The 20,469-nt window shown below is 46.8% G+C and overlaps 1 protein-coding gene across 7 annotated transcripts in view; it reads right to left on the minus strand.

Moving 5' to 3' along the window:
- LOC118936640 (condensin complex subunit 3-like) overlaps positions 1-20,469 on the minus strand; it is an 81,110-nt gene that overhangs the window by 34,424 nt on the left and 26,217 nt on the right. For all 7 annotated transcript variants that reach the window (XM_036973503.1, XM_036973507.1, XM_036973502.1 and 4 more), the window contains 5 exons: positions 15,940-16,128; positions 15,203-15,313; positions 8,484-8,603; positions 5,370-5,597; positions 4,926-5,107 (listed from right to left, as the gene is read on the minus strand). In XM_036973503.1, coding sequence (XP_036829398.1) covers positions 4,926-5,107; positions 5,370-5,597; positions 8,484-8,603; positions 15,203-15,313; positions 15,940-16,128 — 830 coding nt within the window. The remainder of the gene's footprint in view (positions 1-4,925; positions 5,108-5,369; positions 5,598-8,483; positions 8,604-15,202; positions 15,314-15,939; positions 16,129-20,469) is intronic.

Consider the following 20,469-nt stretch of genomic DNA (forward strand, 5'->3'; position numbering starts at 1 on the left):
AACACACTCCTGGTGGGCCCTGAACACACACACAGTCAGTAAACACACTGCTGGTGGGCCCTGAACACACACAGTCAGTAAACACACTGCTGGTGGGCCCTGAACCACAGTCAGTAAACACACTGCTGGTGGGCCCTGAACACACAGTCAGTAAACACACTGCTGGTGGGCCCTGAACACACACACACACACACACAGTCAGTAAACACACTGCTGGTGGGCCCTGAACACACACAGTCAGTAAACACACTGCTGGTGGGCCCTGAACACACAGTCAGTAAACACACTCCTGGTGGGCCCTGAACACACACAGTCAGTAAACACACTCCTGGTGGGCCCTGAACACACAGTCAGTAAACACACTGCTGGTGGGCCCTGAACACACACAGTCAGTAAACACACTCCTGGTGGGCCCTGAACACACACACAGTCAGTAAACACACTGCTGGTGGGCCCTGAACACACACAGTCAGTAAACACACTGCTGGTGGGCCCTGAACACACACAGTCAGTAAACACACTCCTGGTGGGCCCTGAACACACACAGTCAGTAAACACACTGCTGGTGGGCCCTGAACACACACAGTCAGTAAACACACTGCTGGTGGGCCCTGAACACACACAGTCAGTAAACACACTGCTGGTGGGCCCTGAACACACACAGTCAGTAAACACACTGCTGGTGGGCCCTGAACACACACAGTCAGTAAACACACTGCTGGTGGGCCCTGAACACACACAGTCAGTAAACACACTCCTGGTGGGCCCTGAACACACAGTCAGTAAACACACTGCTGGTGGGCCCTGAACACACACAGTCAGTAAACACACTCCTGGTGGGCCCTGAACACACACACAGTCAGTAAACACACTGCTGGTGGGCCCTGAACACACACAGTCAGTAAACACACTGCTGGTGGGCCCTGAACACACACAGTCAGTAAACACACTCCTGGTGGGCCCTGAACACACAGTCAGTAAACACACTCCTGGTGGGCCCTGAACACACACACAGTCAGTAAACACACTGCTGGTGGGCCCTGAACACACACACAGTCAGTAAACACACTGCTGGTGGGCCCTGAACACACACAGTTAGTAAACACACTCCTGGTGGTCCCTGAACACACACAGTCAGTAAACACACTGCTGGTGGGCCCTGAACACACACAGTCAGTAAACACCCTCCTGGTGGGCCCTGAACACACACAGTCAGTAAACACACTGCTGGTGGGCCCTGAACACACACAGTCAGTAAACACACTGCTGGTGGGCCCTGAACACACACAGTCAGTAAACACACTCCTGGTGGGCCCTGAACACACACAGTCAGTAAACACACTCCTGGTGGGCCCTGAACACACAGTCAGTAAACACACTCCTGGTGGGCCCTGAACACACACACAGTCAGTAAACACACTGCTGGTGGGCCCTGAACACACACAGTTAGTAAACACACTCCTGGTGGGCCCTGAACACACACAGTCAGTAAACACACTGCTGGTGGGCCCTGAACACACACACACACAGTCAGTAAACACACTCCTGGTGGGCCCTGAACACACACAGTCAGTAAACACACTCCTGGTGGGCCCTGAACACACAGTCAGTAAACACACTCCTGGTGGGCCCTGAACACACACAGTCAGTAAACACCCTCCTGGTGGGCCCTGAACACACACAGTCAGTAAACACACTGCTGGTGGGCCCTGAACACACACAGTCAGTAAACACACTGCTGGTGGGCCCTGAACACACACAGTCAGTAAACACACTCCTGGTGGGCCCTGAACACACACAGTCAGTAAACACACTGCTGGTGGGCCCTGAACACACACAGTCAGTAAACACACTGCTGGTGGGCCCTGAACACACACAGTCAGTAAACACACTGCTGGTGGGCCCTGAACACACACAGTCAGTAAACACACTCCTGGTGGGCCCTGAACACACAGTCAGTAAACACACTGCTGGTGGGCCCTGAACACACACAGTCAGTAAACACACTCCTGGTGGGCCCTGAACACACACACAGTCAGTAAACACACTGCTGGTGGGCCCTGAACACACACAGTCAGTAAACACACTGCTGGTGGGCCCTGAACACACACACAGTCAGTAAACACACTGCTGGTGGGCCCTGAACACACACAGTCAGTAAACACACTGCTGGTGGGCCCTGAACACACACAGTCAGTAAACACACTCCTGGTGGGCCCTGAACACACAGTCAGTAAACACACTCCTGGTGGGCCCTGAACACACAGTCAGTAAACACACTGCTGGTGGGCCCTGAACACACACAGTCAGTAAACACACTCCTGGTGGGCCCTGAACACACAGTCAGTAAACACACTCCTGGTGGGCCCTGAACACACAGTCAGTAAACACACTCCTGGTGGGCCCTGAACACACAGTCAGTAAACACATTCCTGGTGGGCCCTGAACACACAGTCAGTAAACACACTCCTGGTGGGCCCTGAACACACACAGTCAGTAAACACACTCCTGGTGGGCCCTGAACACACACAGTCAGTAAACACACTCCTGGTGGGCCCTGAACACACAGTCAGTAAACACGTAAATATGGAATCATGTAGTAACCAAAACGGTGCTAAACAAATCAAGTATATTTTATATTTGAGATTCTTCAAAGTAGCCACCCTTTGCCTCGATGACAGCTTTGCACATTCTTGGCATTCTCTCAACCAGCTTCATGACGTAGTCATCTGGAATGCATTTCAATTAACAGCTGTGCCTTGTTAAAAGTTCATTTGTGGAATTTCTTTCCTTCTTAATTGTTTTAGCCAATTAGTTGTGTTGTGACAAGGTAGGGGTGGTATACAGAAGATAGCCCTATTTGGTAAAAGACCAAGTCCATATTATGGCAAGAACAGCTCAAATAAGTAAAGAGAAATGACAGTCCATCATTACTTTAAGACATGAAGGTCAGTCAAACAGGAAGTTCAGTCGCAACAACCATCAAGCGCTGTGATGAAACTGTCTCTCATGAGGCCACAGGAAAGGAAGACCCTGAGACCTCTGCTGCAGAGGATAAATTCATTAGTTACCAGCCTCAGATTGCAGCCCAAATAAATGCTTCACAGAGTTCAAGTAACAGACACATCTCAACATCAACTGTTCAGAGGAGACTGTGTGAATCAGGCCTTCATGGTTGAATTGCTGCAAAGAAACCACTACTAAAGGACACCAATAAGAAGAAGAGACTTGATTGGGCCAAGAAACACGAGCAATGAACATTAGACCGGTGGAAATCTGTCCTTTGGTCTGATGAGTCCAAATCTGCAATATTTGTGAGACACAGAGTAGGTGATTGGATGATCTCTGCCTGTGTGGTTCCCACCGCGAAGCATGGAGGAGGAGGTGTGATGATGTGGGGGTGCTTTGCCTGTGACACTGTCAATTATATATTTAGAATTCAAGGCAGACTTCTGGTTTGCGCTTAATGGGACTATCCTCTGTTTTTCAACAGGACAATGACCCACCACACCTCCAGGCTGTGTAAGGGATATTTTACCAAGAAGGAGAGTGATGGAGTGCTGCATCAGATGACCTGGCCTCCAGAGTCACCCCGACCTCAACACAATTGAGATGGTTTGGGATGAGTTGGACGGCAGAGTGAAGGAAAAACAGCTAACAAGTGCTCAGCAAATGAACTCCTTCAAGACTGTTGGAAAAGCATTCCAGGTGAAGCTGGTTGAGAGAATGCCAAGCGGGTGCAAAGCTCTCATCACGGCAAAGGGTGGCTATTTTGAAGAATCTAAAATATATTTTTATTTGTTTAACCCTTTTTTGGTTACTACATGATTCCATATGTGTTATTTCATAGTTGTGATGTCGTCACTATTATTCTACAATGTAGAAAATAGTAAAAATAAAGAAAACCCTGGAATGACTAGATGTCCAAACTGTTGACTGGTGCTGAATAGATAGTACAGATTATCTAGGGGTCAGAGTATCTAGGGGTCAGAGTATCTAGGGGTCAGAGTATCTAGGGGTCAGAGTATCTAAGGGTCAGAGTATCTAGGGGTCAGAGTATCTAGGGGTCAGAGTATCTAGGGGTCAGAGTATCTAGGGGTCAGAGTATATCCCCAGAGTATCTAGGGGTCAGAGTATCTAGGGGTCAGAGTATCTAGGGGTCAGAGTATATCCCCAGTGTATCTAAGGGTCAGAGTATCTAGGGGTCAGAGTATATCCCCAGAGTATCTAGGGGTCAGAGTATATCCCCAGAGTATCTAGGGGTCAGAGTATCTAGGGGTCAGAGTATATCCCCAGAGTATCTAGGGGTCAGAGTATATCCCCAGTGTATCTAAGGGTCAGAGTATCTAGGGGTCAGAGTATATCCTCAGAGTATCTAGGGGTCAGAGTATCTAGGGGTCAGAGTATATCCTCAGTGTATCTAGGGGTCAGAGTATATCCTCAGTGTATCTAGGGGTCAGAATATATCCCCAGAGTATCTAGGGGTCAGAGTATCTAGGGGTCAGAATATATCCTCAGAGTATCTAGGGGTCAGAGTATCTAGGGGTCAGAGTATATCCCCAGAGTATCTCGGGGTCAGAGTATATCCCCAGAGTATCTAGGGGTCAGAGTATCTAGGGGTCAGAGTATCTAGGGGTCAGTATCTAGGGGTCAGAGTATATCCCCAGTGTATCTAGGGGTCAGAGTATCTAGGGGTCAGTATCTAGGGGTCAGAGTATATCCCCAGTGTATCTAGGGGTCAGAGTATCTAGGGGTCAGAGTATCTCCCCAGAGTATCTAGGGGTCAGAGTATATCCCCAGAGTATCTAGGGGTCAGAGTATATCCCCAGAGTATCTAGGGGTCAGAGTATCTAGGGGTCAGAGTATATCCTCAGTGTATCTAGGGGTCAGAGTATATCCCCAGAGTATCTAGGGGTGTGTCGTACCTGCTCTCCCGGGCGTACAGCTGGAAGAACACTCCGAGGCAGTGGCGTAGTCTGGTGTCGTCCTCGGTGACGGGGTTGTACCATAGCAACACCAATCGGGAGAGGAGCTTGGCACTGGAGATCCGGCCGGAATACATCAGTTTGGCCAGACCCTCCGCTGTCTCGGTACGCAGCTCAGACACCTACACACACACACCGAATCATAAACACACACACACACACCGAATCATAAACACACACACACACACACACCGAATCACAAACACACACACACCGAATCATATACACACACACACACACACACACCGAATCATAAACACACACACACACACCGAATCATAAACACACACACACACACCGAATCATATACACACACACACACACCGAATCATAAACACACACACACACCGCATAATAAACACACACACACTTCCTAACACACACCTCGCTGTCCAGGAAGTCGGACAGCATCATCAGGATGGACTGAGCGGTGCTGCTCCCCTCCTCCGGCTCCTCCCCCTCCCCCTGGTCTTCCTGGTTGGCTGGCGAATGGGAGGTCTGGGGGGCGGCGCTGGGGCGTTCAGACAGCAGTGTGAAGCCGTAGAGCAGCAGCAGGTCGATGACTGACCTCAGAGCGCTGATACGGATCTTAGCCTCATCTAGCTGGGCGATCTACAGAGAGACAGAGAGGGTCAAAACCTGATTTAGCTGGGCAATCTACAGAGAGACAGAGAGGGTCAATACCTAATTTAGCTGGGCGATCTACAGAGAGACAGAGAGGGTCTATACCTCATCTAGCTGGGCTATCTACAGAGACAGAGGGCGATACTGACCTCATCTAGCTGGGCTATCTACAGAGAAAGATACTGACCTCATCTAGCTGGGCTATCTACAGAGGGCGATACTGACCTCATCTAGCTGGACTATCTACAGAGAACGATACTGACCTCATCTAGCTGGGCTATCTACAGACACCGATACTGACCTCATCTAGCTGGGCTACCTACAGACACCGATACCGACCTCATCTAGCTGGGCTATCTACAGACACCGATACCGACCTCATCTAGCTGGGCTATCTACAGACACCGATACCTACCTCATCTAGCTGGGCTATCTACAGATACCGAGACCGATACTGACTTCATCTAGCTTGGCTATCTACAGAGACAGAGGGTGATACTGACCTCATCTAGCTGGGCTATCTACAGAGAGACAGAGGGTGACCTCATCTAGCTGGGCTATCTACAGAGACAGAGGGTGATACTGACCTCATCTAGCTGGGCTATCTACAGAGACAGAGGGTGATACTGACCTCATCTAGCTGGGCTATCTACAGAGACAGAGGGTGATACTGACCTCATCTAGCTGGGCTATCTACAGAGACAGAGGGTGATACTGACCTCATCTAGCTGGGCTATCTACAGAGACAGAGGGCGACCTCATCTAGCTGGGCTATCTACAGAGACAGAGGGCGACCTCATCTAGCTGGGCTATCTACAGAGACAGAGGGTGACCTCATCTAGCTGGGCTATCTACAGAGACAGAGGGTGACCTCATCTAGCTGGGCTATCTACAGAGACAGAGGGTGACCTCATCTAGCTGGGCTATCTACAGAGACAGAGGGCGACCTCATCTAGCTGGGCTATCTACAGAGACAGAGGGTGATACTGACCTCATCTAGCTGGGCTATCTACAGAGACAGAGGGTGATACTGACCTCATCTAGCTGGGCTATCTACAGAGACAGAGGGTGATACTGACCTCATCTAGCTGGGCTATCTACAGAGACAGAGGGCGACCTCATCTAGCTGGGCTATCTACAGAGAGAGGGCGACCTCATCTAGCTGGGCTATCTACAGAGACAGAGGGCGACCTCATCTAGCTGGGCTATCTACAGAGACAGAGGGTGACCTCATCTAGCTGGGCTATCTACAGAGACAGAGGGTGACCTCATCTAGCTGGGCTATCTACAGAGACAGAGGGTGACCTCATCTAGCTGGGCTATCTACAGAGACAGAGGGTGACCTCATCTAGCTGGGCTATCTACAGAGACAGAGGGTGACCTCATCTAGCTGGACTATCTACAGAGACAGAGGGTGACCTCATCTAGCTGGGCTATCTACAGAGACAGAGGGTGACCTCATCTAGCTGGGCTATCTACAGACACCGATACTGACCTCATCTAGCTGGGCTATCTACAGAGACAGAGGGTGACCTCATCTAGCTGGGCTATCTACAGAGACAGAGGGTGACCTCATCTAGCTGGGCTATCTACAGAGACAGAGGGTGACCTCATCTAGCTGGGCTATCTACAGAGACAGAGGGTGACCTCATCTAGCTGGGCTATCTACAGAGACAGAGGGTGACCTCATCTAGCTGGGCTATCTACAGAGACAGAGGGTGACCTCATCTAGCTGGGCTATCTACAGAGACAGAGGGTGACCTCATCTAGCTGGGCTATCTACAGAGACAGAGGGTGACCTCATCTAGCTGGGCTATCTACAGAGACAGAGGGCGACCTCATCTAGCTGGGCTATCTACAGAGACAGAGGGCGACCTCATCTAGCTGGGCTATCTACAGAGACAGAGGGCGACCTCATCTAGCTGGGCTATCTACAGAGACAGAGGGCGACCTCATCTAGCTGGGCTATCTACAGAGACAGAGGGCGACCTCATCTAGCTGGGCTATCTACAGAGACAGAGGGCGACCTCATCTAGCTGGGCTATCTACAGAGACAGAGGGCGACCTCATCTAGCTGGGCTATCTACAGAGACAGAGGGCGACCTCATCTAGCTGGGCTATCTACAGAGACAGAGGGCGACCTCATCTAGCTGGGCTATCTACAGAGACAGAGGGCGACCTCATCTAGCTGGGCTATCTACAGAGACAGAGGGCGACCTCATCTAGCTGGGCTATCTACAGAGACAGAGGGCGACCTCATCTAGCTGGGCTATCTACAGAGACAGAGGGCGACCTCATCTAGCTGGGCTATCTACAGAGACAGAGGGTGACCTCATCTAGCTGGGCTATCTACAGAGACAGAGGGTGACCTCATCTAGCTGGGCTATCTACAGAGACAGAGGGTGACCTCATCTAGCTGGGCTATCTACAGAGACAGAGGGTGACCTCATCTAGCTGGGCTATCTACAGAGACAGAGGGTGACCTCATCTAGCTGGGCTATCTACAGAGACAGAGGGTGACCTCATCTAGCTGGGCTATCTACAGAGACAGAGGGTGACCTCATCTAGCTGGGCTATCTACAGAGACAGAGGGTGACCTCATCTAGCTGGGCTATCTACAGAGACAGAGGGTGACCTCATCTAGCTGGGCTATCTACAGAGACAGAGGGTGACCTCATCTAGCTGGGCTATCTACAGAGACAGAGGGTGACCTCATCTAGCTGGGCTATCTACAGAGACAGAGGGTGACCTCATCTAGCTGGGCTATCTACAGAGACAGAGGGTGACCTCATCTAGCTGGGCTATCTACAGAGACAGAGGGTGACCTCATCTAGCTGGGCTATCTACAGAGACAGAGGGTGATTATTGTGGTACCTGCAGCAGCAGCACCAGATGTGTGTTGACCAGGTCTTTGCTGTGCAGAGCACACGTCCCCAAACACACGACTGCCATGTTCCTCACCGCTGGCTGGGCGTTGGATATACTGGGCAGGATCTGACAGGAGGGAGGGGAGTAGGGAGGGAGGGGGGAGGGGAGGATGGAGGGGGAGTAGGGATGAGAGGGAGGGAGGGGGGAAGAGGGAGGGGGGGAGAGGGAGGAAGGGAGGGAGGAGAGGGAAGGAGGGAGGGAGGGAGGAAGGGAGGGAGAGAGGGAGGGGAGAGGGAGGGAGAGGGCAGGGAGGAAGGGTGGGAGTGGGGGAGAGGGAGGGGGGAGAGGGAGGGGGGGAGAGTGAGGGAGGGAGGGAGGGAGGGATACGTTAGATTAGACAGTATAGTACCAGAGAGGAGAGGATAGATGACATGGTGGATCCTATACGTTAGATTAGACAGTATAGTACCAGAGAGGAGAGGATAGCTGACATGGTGGATCCTATACGTTAGATTAGACAGTATAGTACCAGAGAGGATAGCTGACATGGTGGATCCTATATGTTAGATTAGACAGTATAGTACCAGAGAGGATAGCTGACATGGTGGATCCTATATGTTAGATTAGACAGTATAGTACCAGAGAGGAGAGGATAGCTGACATGGTGGATCCTATATGTTAGATTAGACAGTATAGTACCAGAGAGGAGAGGATAGATGACATGATGGATCCTATACGTTAGATTAGACAGTATAGTACCAGAGAGGATAGCTGACATGGTGGATCCTATATGTTAGATTAGACAGTATAGTACCAGAGTGGAGAGGATAGCTGACATGATGGATCCTATATGTTAGATTGGACAGTATAGTACCAGAGAGGAGAGGATAGTTGACATGATGGATCCCATACGTTAGATTAGACAGTATAGTACCAGAGAGGAGAGGATAGCTGACATGATGGATCCTATATGTTAGATTAGACAGTATAGTACCAGAGAGGATAGCTGACATGATGGATCCTATATGTTAGATTAGACAGTATAGTACCAGAGAGGATAGCTGACATGATGGATCCTATATGTTAGATTAGACAGTATAGTACCAGAGAGGATAGCTGACATGATGGATCCTATATGTTAGATTAGACAGTATAGTACCAGAGGATAGCTGACATGATGGATCCTATATGTTAGATTAGACAGTATAGTACCAGAGAGGAGAGGATAGCTGACATGGTGGATCCTATACGTTAGATTAGACAGTATAGTACCAGAGAGGAGAGGATAGCTGACATGATGGATCCTATACGTTAGATTAGACAGTATAGTACCAGAGAGGATAGGATAGCTGACATGATGGATCCTATATGTTAGATTAGACAGTATAGTACCAGAGAGGAGAGGATAGCTGACATGGTGGATCCTATATGTTAGATTAGACAGTATAGTACCAGAGAGGATAGCTGACATGGTGGATCCTATATGTTAGATTAGACAGTATAGTACCAGAGAGGAGAGGATAGCTGACATGATGGATCCTATACGTTAGATTAGACAGTATAGTACCAGAGAGGAGAGCTGACATGATGGATCCTATATGTTAGATTAGACAGTATAGTACCAGAGAGGAGAGGATAGCTGACATGGTGGATTCTATATGTTAGATTAGACAGTATAGTACCAGAGAGGAGAGGATAGCTGACATGATGGATTCTATATGTTAGATTAGACAGTATAGTACCAGAGAGGAGAGGATAGCTGACATGGTGGATCCTATATGTTAGATTAGACAGTATAGTACCAGAGAGGAGAGGATAGCTGACATGGTGGATCCTATACGTTAGATTAGACAGTATAGTACCAGAGAGGAGAGGATAGCTGACATGATGGATCCTATACGTTAGATTAGACAGTATAGTACCAGAGAGGAGAGGATAGCTGACATGATGGATTCTATATGTTAGATTAGACAGTATAGTACCAGAGAGGATAGCTGACATGATGGATCCTATACGTTAGATTAGACAGTATAGTACCAGAGAGGATAGATGACATGGTGGATCCTATATGTTAGATTAGACAGTATAGTACCAGAGAGGATAGCTGACATGATGGATCCTATATGTTAGATTAGACAGTATAGTACCAGAGAGGATAGATGACATGGTGGATCCTATATGTTAGATTAGACAGTATAGTACCAGAGAGGAGAGGATAGCTGACATGGTGGATCCTATATGTTAGATTAGACAGTATAGTACCAGAGAGGATAGCTGACATGATGGATCCTATACGTTAGATTAGACAGTATAGTACCAGAGAGGATAGCTGACATGGTGGATCCTATACGTTAGATTAGATAGTATAGTACCAGAGAGGAGAGGATAGCTGACATGATGGATCCTATATGTTAGATTAGACAGTATAGTACCAGAGAGGAGAGGATAGCTGACATGATGGATCCTATATGTTAGATTAGACAGTATAGTACCAGAGAGGAGAGGATAGCTGACATGGTGGATCCTATACGTTAGATTAGACAGTATAGTACCAGAGAGGATAGCTGACATGATGGATTCTATATGTTAGATTAGACAGTATAGTACCAGAGAGGAGAGGATAGCTGACATGGTGGATCCTATACGTTAGATTAGACAGTATAGTACCAGAGAGGATAGCTGACATGGTGGATCCTATATGTTAGATTAGACAGTATAGTACCAGAGAGGATAGCTGACATGATGGATCCTATACGTTAGATTAGACAGTATAGTACCAGAGAGGAGAGGATAGCTGACATGATGGATTCTATATGTTAGATTAGACAGTATAGTACCAGAGAGGAGAGGATAGCTGACATGATGGATCCTATATGTTAGATTAGACAGTATAGTACCAGAGAGGAGAGGATAGCTGACATGGTGGATCCTATATGTTAGATTAGACAGTATAGTACCAGAGAGGAGAGGATAGCTGACATGATGGATCCTATATGTTAGATTAGACAGTATAGTACCAGAGAGGAGAGGATAGTTGACATGATGGATCCTATACGTTAGATTAGACAGTATAGTACCAGAGAGGATAGCTGACATGATGGATCCTATATGTTAGATTAGACAGTATAGTACCAGAGAGGAGAGGATAGCTGACATGGTGGATCCTATATGTTAGATTAGACAGTATAGTACCAGAGAGGATAGCTGACATGGTGGATCCTATATGTTAGATTAGACAGTATAGTACCAGAGAGGATAGCTGACGTGATGGATCCTATACGTTAGATTAGACAGTATAGTACCAGAGAGGATAGCTGACGTGATGGATCCTATATGTTAGATTAGACAGTATAGTACCAGAGAGGAGAGGATAGCTGACATGATGGATTCTATATGTTAGATTAGACAGTATAGTACCAGAGAGGAGAGGATAGATGACATGATGGATCCTATATGTTAGATTAGACAGTATAGTACCAGAGAGGATAGCTGACATGATGGATCCTATACGTTAGATTAGACAGTATAGTACCAGAGAGGAGAGGATAGCTGACATGGTGGATCCTATATGTTAGATTAGACAGTATAGTACCAGAGAGGATAGCTGACATGGTGGATCCTATATGTTAGATTAGACAGTATAGTACCAGAGAGGAGAGGATAGCTGACATGATGGATCCTATATGTTAGATTAGACAGTATAGTACCAGAGAGGATAGCTGACATGATGGATCCTATATGTTAGATTAGACAGTATAGTACCAGAGAGGAGAGGATAGCTGACATGATGGATCCTATATGTTAGATTAGACAGTATAGTACCAGAGAGGAGAGGATAGCTGACATGGTGGATCCTATACGTTAGATTAGACAGTATAGTACCAGAGAGGAGAGGATAGCTGACATGATGGATCCTATATGTTAGATTAGACAGTATAGTACCAGAGAGGATAGCTGACATGGTGGATCCTATATGTTAGATTAGACAGTATAGTACCAGAGAGGAGAGGATAGCTGACATGATGGATCCTATATGTTAGATTAGACAGTATAGTACCAGAGAGGATAGCTGACATGATGGATCCTATATGTTAGATTAGACAGTATAGTACCAGAGAGGAGAGGATAGCTGACATGATGGATCCTATATGTTAGATTAGACAGTATAGTACCAGAGAGGAGAGGATAGCTGACATGATGGATCCTATATGTTAGATTAGACAGTATAGTACCAGAGAGGATAGCTGACATGGTGGATCCTATATGTTAGATTAGACAGTATAGTACCAGAGAGGATAGCTGACATGATGGATCCTATATGTTAGATTAGACAGTATAGTACCAGAGAGGATAGCTGACATGGTGGATCCTATATGTTAGATTAGACAGTATAGTACCAGAGAGGATAGCTGACATGATGGATCCTATATGTTAGATTAGACAGTATAGTACCAGAGAGGAGAGGATAGCTGACATGATGGATCCTATATGTTAGATTAGACAGTATAGTACCAGAGAGGAGAGGATAGCTGACATGGTGGATCCTATATGTTAGATTAGACAGTATAGTACCAGAGAGGAGAGGATAGCTGACATGGTGGATCCTATATGTTAGATTAGACAGTATAGTACCAGAGAGGAGAGGATAGCTGACATGGTGGATCCTATATGTTAGATTAGACAGTATAGTACCAGAGAGGAGAGGATAGCTGACATGATGGATCCTATATGTTAGATTAGACAGTATAGTACCAGAGAGGATAGCTGACATGATGGATCCTATATGTTAGATTAGACAGTATAGTACCAGAGAGGATAGCTGACATGATGGATCCTATATGTTAGATTAGACAGTATAGTACCAGAGAGGATAGCTGACATGGTGGATCCTATATGTTAGATTAGACAGTATAGTACCAGAGAGGAGAGGATAGCTGACATGATGGATCCTATATGTTAGATTAGACAGTATAGTACCAGAGAGGAGAGGATAGCTGACATGATGGATCCTATATGTTAGATTAGACAGTATAGTACCAGAGAGGATAGCTGACATGATGGATCCTATATGTTAGATTAGACAGTATAGTACCAGAGGATAGCTGACATGGTGGATCCTATATGTTAGATTAGACAGTATAGTACCAGAGAGGAGAGGATAGCTGACATGATGGATCCTATATGTTAGATTAGACAGTATAGTACCAGAGAGGAGAGGATAGCTGACATGATGGATCCTATATGTTAGATTAGACAGTATAGTACCAGAGAGGATAGCTGACATGATGGATCCTATATGTTAGATTAGACAGTATAGTACCAGAGAGGAGAGGATAGCTGACATGATGGATCCTATATGTTAGATTAGACAGTATAGTACCAGAGAGGATAGCTGACATGGTGGATCCTATATGTTAGATTAGACAGTATAGTACCAGAGAGGAGAGGATAGCTGACATGATGGATCCTATATGTTAGATTAGACAGTATAGTACCAGAGAGGAGAGGATAGCTGACATGATGGATCCTATATGTTAGATTAGACAGTATAGTACCAGAGAGGAGAGGATAGCTGACATGGTGGATCCTATATGTTAGATTAGACAGTATAGTACCAGAGAGGATAGCTGACATGGTGGATCCTATATGTTAGATTAGACAGTATAGTACCAGAGAGGATAGCTGACATGATGGATCCTATATGTTAGATTAGACAGTATAGTACCAGAGAGGAGAGGATAGCTGACATGATGGATCCTATATGTTAGATTAGACAGTATAGTACCAGAGAGGAGAGGATAGCTGACATGGTGGATCCTATATGTTAGATTAGACAGTATAGTACCAGAGAGGAGAGGATAGCTGACATGATGGATCCTATATGTTAGATTAGACAGTATAGTACCAGAGAGGAGAGGATAGCTGACATGATGGATCCTATATGTTAGATTAGACAGTATAGTACCAGAGAGGATAGCTGACATGGTGGATCCTATATGTTAGATTAGACAGTATAGTACCAGAGAGGAGAGGATAGCTGACATGATGGATCCTATATGTTAGATTAGACAGTATAGTACCAGAGAGGAGAGGATAGCTGACATGATGGATCCTATATGTTAGATTAGACAGTATAGTACCAGAGAGGAGAGGATAGCTGACATGGTGGATCCTATATGTTAGATTAGACAGTGTAGTACCAGAGAGGATAGTTGACATGGTGGATCCTATATGTTAGATTAGACAGTATAGTACCAGAGAGGAGAGGATAGCTGACATGATGGATCCTATATGTTAGATTAGACAGTATAGTACCAGAGAGGAGAGGATAGCTGACATGATGGATCCTATATGTTAGATTAGACAGTATAGTACCAGAGAGGAGAGGATAGCTGACATGATGGATCCTATATGTTAGATTAGACAGTATAGTACCAGAGAGGATAGCTGACATGATGGATCCTATATGTTAGATTAGACAGTATAGTACCAGAGAGGAGAGGATAGCTGACATGATGGATCCTATATGTTAGATTAGACAGTATAGTACCAGAGAGAATAGCTGACATGGTGGATCCTATATGTTAGATTAGACAGTATAGTACCAGAGAGGAGAGGATAGCTGACATGGTGGATCCTATATGTTAGATTAGACAGTATAGTACCAGAGAGGAGAGGATAGCTGACATGATGGATCCTATATGTTAGATTAGACAGTATAGTACCAGAGAGGAGAGGATAGCTGACATGGTGGGACCGATCCTCGTCTTGATGTTCATCTGTTTCAGCAGCTCAACACACATGGTCAGACAGCGCAGGAGAGTCTCTGGGTCCGTCTGACAGAGAGAACACAACACAGCATTTATTTATGGAGACAATAACGTGTCTGTACCTTCTCCATGTCTCTGTCTCCTTGTCGTCCTGCTGTGTGATTCCGTGGTGTGTGTGTGTGTGATTCCGTGGTGTGTGTGTGTGTGTGTGTGTGTGTGTGTGTGTGTGATTCCGTGGTGTATGTGTGTGTGATTCCGTGGTGTATGTGTGTGTGATTCCGTGGTGTGTGTGTGTGTGTGTGTGATTCCGTGGTGTGTGTGTGTGTGTGTGTGTGTGTGTGTGTGTGTGTGTGTGTGTGTGTGTGTGTGTGTGATTCCGTGGTGTATGTGTGTGTGATTCCGTGGTGTATGTGTGTGTGATTCCGTGGTGTGTGTGTGTGTGTGTGTGTGTGTGTGTGTGATTCCGTGGTGTGTGTGTGTGTGTGTGTGTGATTCCGTGGTGTGTGTGTGTGTGTGATTCCGTGGTGTATGTGTGTGTGTGATTCCGTGGTGTATGTGTGTGTGATTCCGTGGTGTGTGTGTGTGTGTGTGTGTGTGATTCCGTGGTGTGTGTCTGTACCTTCTCCATGCGTGTCTCTGTCTCCTTGTCCTCCTGCTGTGTGTGTGTGTGATTCCGTGGTGTGTGTCTGTACCTTCTCCATGCGTGTCTCTGTCTCCTTGTCCTCCTGCTGTGTGTTCTCCTCCTGCAGGATGTTGTTCCTCAGGTTCTCCAGGTCAGTTATAGAGTCCTTCAGCTCCGCTGCTCTGCTGAACTCCTGGTTACTGATACACTCCTCTAAAGCCTGTTTAGCTTCTAGGATACCAACTTTCATCTCCGCTAGCTGGAAGGAGAGAGAGAGGAGAGGGGAGAGAGAGAGGAGACAGAGAGGAGACAGAGAGAGGAGAGAGACAGAGAGAGATAGACAGAGAGAGATAGAGAGAGAGAGAGAGAGAGCGAGAGAGAGAGAGAGACAGAGAGAGAGAGAGAGAGAGAGAGAGAGAGAGAGAGAGAGAGAGAGAGACAGAGAGGAGAGAGAGAGAGACAGGGAAGAGAGAGACAGAGAGAAAAGAGAGGTGAGAGAGAGAGAGACAGAGAGAGAGAGAGAGAGAGAGAGAGAGAGAGAGAGAGAGAGAGAGAGACAGAGAGAGACAGAGAGGAGAGAGAGAGAGACAGGGAAGAGAGAGACAGAGAGAAAAGAGAGGTGAGAGAGAGAGAGGAGAGAGAGGGAGGTTACAGACCGTAAAGAGCTTCTGGACATCGGAACAGCGACCACTGACCTCCATTTGGAGTTTATACCTGCCCCACGGAGGTAGAATAGCTCATGATAAGCTGTAGACCATATTATTTACCAAGAGAGTTGAGACCTATATTTTTCATAGCGGACCATTTCCGACCACAAACCGATGCATAGAAACTGCACTCAGCGAGCTGCACAGAGACAAGCAGAGGAAATGCTCCTAGTGGCCGGTGACTGTAATGTAGGAAAACGGAAATCCATTTCACCCCATTTCTACCAGCACTGAAAAAAACCGGGTTGCTTCATCAGTATTTAATTTAACAATTAATTCTGAGAAATGTATCGAGGTCCAGACAGATCACCCGGTCCAGACAGATCACCCGGTCCAGACAGATCACTCGGTGGTCCAGACAGATCACCCGGTCCAGACAGATCACTCGGTGGTCCAGACAGATCACCCGGTGGTCCAGACAGATCACTCGGTGGTCCAGACAGATCACCCGGTCCAGACAGATCACCCGGTCCAGACAGATCACTCGGTGGTCCAGACAGATCACCCGGTCCAGGCAGATCACTCGGTGGTCCAGACAGATCACCCGGTCCAGACAGATCACTCGGTGGTCCAGACAGATCACTCGGTGGTCCAGACAGATCACACGGTCCAGACAGATCACCCGGTCCAGACAGATCACTCGGTGGTCCAGACAGATCACTCGGTGGTCCAGACAGATCACTCGGTGGTCCAGACAGATCACTCGGTGGTCCAGACAGATCACCCGGTCCAGACAGATCACCCGGTCCAGACAGATCACTCGGTGGTCCAGACAGATCACTCGGTGGTCCAGACAGATCACCCGGTGGTCCAGACAGATCACCCGGTCCAGACAGATCACCCGGTCCAGACAGATCACCCGGTCCAGACAGATCACCCGGTCCAGACAGATCACCCGGTGGTCCAGACAGATCACCCGGTGGTCCAGACAGATCACTCGGTGGTCCAGACAGATCACCCGGTGGTCCAGACAGATCACTCGGTGGTCCAGACAGATCACTCGGTGGTCCAGACAGATCACTCGGTCCAGACAGATCACCCGGTCCAGACAGATCACCCGGTCCAGACAGATCACCCGGTCCAGACAGATCACCCGGTCCAGACAGATCACTCGGTCCAGGGCCGAGGTTCCGCCAATTGTGCACCTCCGGTCCAGGGTTTCTGGGATAATGGTGTTGATGTGAGTCATGAACAGCCTTTCAAAGCATTTCATGACTACAGACGTGTGTGCTATGGGTCGGAGGTCATTTAGGCAGGCTACTTTAGAGTTCTTGGGCACAGGGACTATATGGTGATCTGCTTAAAACATGTTGGCAATACAGACTCGGGATAGGGAAGACACTCTCTCTTACACAGTTGGTCAGCTCGTCCTGGAAATCAGTCTGGCCCCGCGGCCTTGTGAATGTTGAGGGAGAGCTTTGTATGCGTCTCTGTGTGTGGAGTAAAGATGGTCCAGAGTTGTTGTCACATTTAACTCTCTGATAGAAATTTGGTTAAAAGAAAAAAACAGATTTAAAGTTTCCCTGCATTGAAGTCCCCGGGCTACTAGGAGCACCAACCTCTGGGTGAGCCTTTTCTTGTTGGCTCATTGAATGCCGTCTTAGTGCCTTGTGGATGTATTCCTGCTGTTTCTATTGTTCCATTATTGTTTTGTTGGGAAGGGGCCCGAAAGTCAGCATGTTACTCTACAGCTGTTGATTACCAAACACCTGACTAATAACATCTGATTACCAAACACCCGACTAATAACATCTGATTACCAAACACCCGACTAATAACATTTGATTACCAAGCACCTGACTAATAACATCTGATTACCAAGCACCTGACTAATAACATCTGATTACCAAACACCTGACTAATAACATCTGATTACCAAACACCTGACTAATAACATCTGATTACCAAACACCTGACTAATAACATCTGATTACCAAACACCTAATAACATCTGATTACCAAACACCTGACTAATAACATCTGATTACCAAACACCTGACTAATAACATCTGATTACCAAACACCTGACTAATAACATCTGATTACCAAGCACCTGACTAATAACATCTGATTACCAAACACCTGACTAATAACATCTGATTACCAAACACCTAATAACATCTGATTACCAAACACCTGACTAATAACATCTGATTACCAAACACCTGACTGATAACATCTGATTACCAAACACCTGACTAATAACATCTGATTACCAAACACCTGACTAATAACATCTGATTACCAAACACCTGACTAATAACATCTGATTACCAAACACCTGACTAATAACATCTGATTACCAAACACCTGACTAATAACATCTGATTACCAAGCACCTGACTAATAACATCTGATTACCAAACACCTGACTAATAACATCTGATTACCAAACACCTGACTAATAACATCTGATTACCAAGCACCTGACTAATAACATCTGATTACCAAACACCTAATAACATCTGATTACCAAACACCTGACTAATAACATCTGATTACCAAACACCTGACTAATAACATCTGATTACCAAACACCTGACTAATAACATCTGATTACCAAACACCTGACTAATAACATCTGATTACCAAACACCTGACTAATAACATCTGATTACCAAACACCTGACTAATAACATCTGATTACCAAACACCTGACTAATAACATCTGATTACCAAACACCTGACTAATAACATCTGATTACCAAACACCTGACTAATAACATCTGATTACCAAACACCCGACTAATAACATCTGATTACCAAACACCTGACTAATAACATCTGATTACCAAACACCTGACTAATAACATTTGATATGATTAGTCTCTAGGATACAAACCTTCACATACGCTAACTGGAAGGAGAGAGGGAGAGGTAAAGGAGAGAGGGGTAGAGAAGAGAGAGGGATGGAGAGAGGGATGGAGGATTAGATAGAGAAGAGGTAAAGGAGAGAGAGGGAAGAGGAGAGAGGAAGAGGTATGGATGAGAGGAAGAGGTAGAGGATGGAGAGAGGGATGGAGGATTAGATAGAGAAGAGGTAAAGGAGAGAGAGGGAAGAGGTAGAGGAGAGAGAGGTAGAGGATGGAGAGAAAGAAGAGGAGGGATGGAGGATTAGATAGAGAATAAAGGAGAGAGGGAAGAGGAGAGAGAGGTAGGATGGAGAGAGGGATGAAGGATTAGAAAGAGGAGAGAGAGGGAGAGGTAAAGGAGAGAGAGAAGAGGAGAGAGAGGGAGAGGTAAAGGAGAGAGAGAAGAGGAGAGAGAGGGAGAGGTAAAGGAGAGAGAGAAGAGGAGAGAGAGAGGTAAAGGAGAGAGAGAAGAGGAGAGAGAGGGAGAGGATGGAGAGAAAGAAGAGGAGGGATGGAGGATTAGATAGAGAATAAAGGAGAGAGAGGGAGAGGTAGAGGAGAGAGAGGTAGAGGATGGAGAGAAAGAAGAGGAGGGATGGAGGATTAGATAGAGAAGAGGTAAAGAGAGGGAGAGAGAGGGAAGAGTAGAGAGAAAGAGGTAGGGATGAGAGGAAGAGGTAGAGGATGGAGAGAGGGATGGAGGATTAGATAGATAATAAAGGAGAGAGAGGGAGAGGTAGAGGATGGAGAGAGGTAGAGGTAGGGATGAGAGGAAGAGGTAGAGGATGGAGAGAGGGATGGAGGATTAGATAGAGAATAAAGGAGAGAGATGGAGAGGTAGAGGATGGAGAGAGGTAGAGGTAGGGATGAGAGGAAGAGGTAGAGGATGGAGAGAGGGATGGAGGATTAGATAGAGAATAAAGGAGAGAGAGGGAGAGGTAGAGGATGGAGAGAGGTAGAGGTAGGGATGAGAGGAAGAGGTAGAGGATGGAGAGAGGGATGGAGGATTAGATAGAGAATAAAGGAGAGAGAGGGAGAGGT

The sequence above is a fragment of the Oncorhynchus mykiss genome, unplaced genomic scaffold (assembly GCF_013265735.2).
Source record: "Oncorhynchus mykiss isolate Arlee unplaced genomic scaffold, USDA_OmykA_1.1 un_scaffold_259, whole genome shotgun sequence".
NCBI classification, from domain to species: Eukaryota; Metazoa; Chordata; class Actinopteri; order Salmoniformes; family Salmonidae; genus Oncorhynchus; species Oncorhynchus mykiss.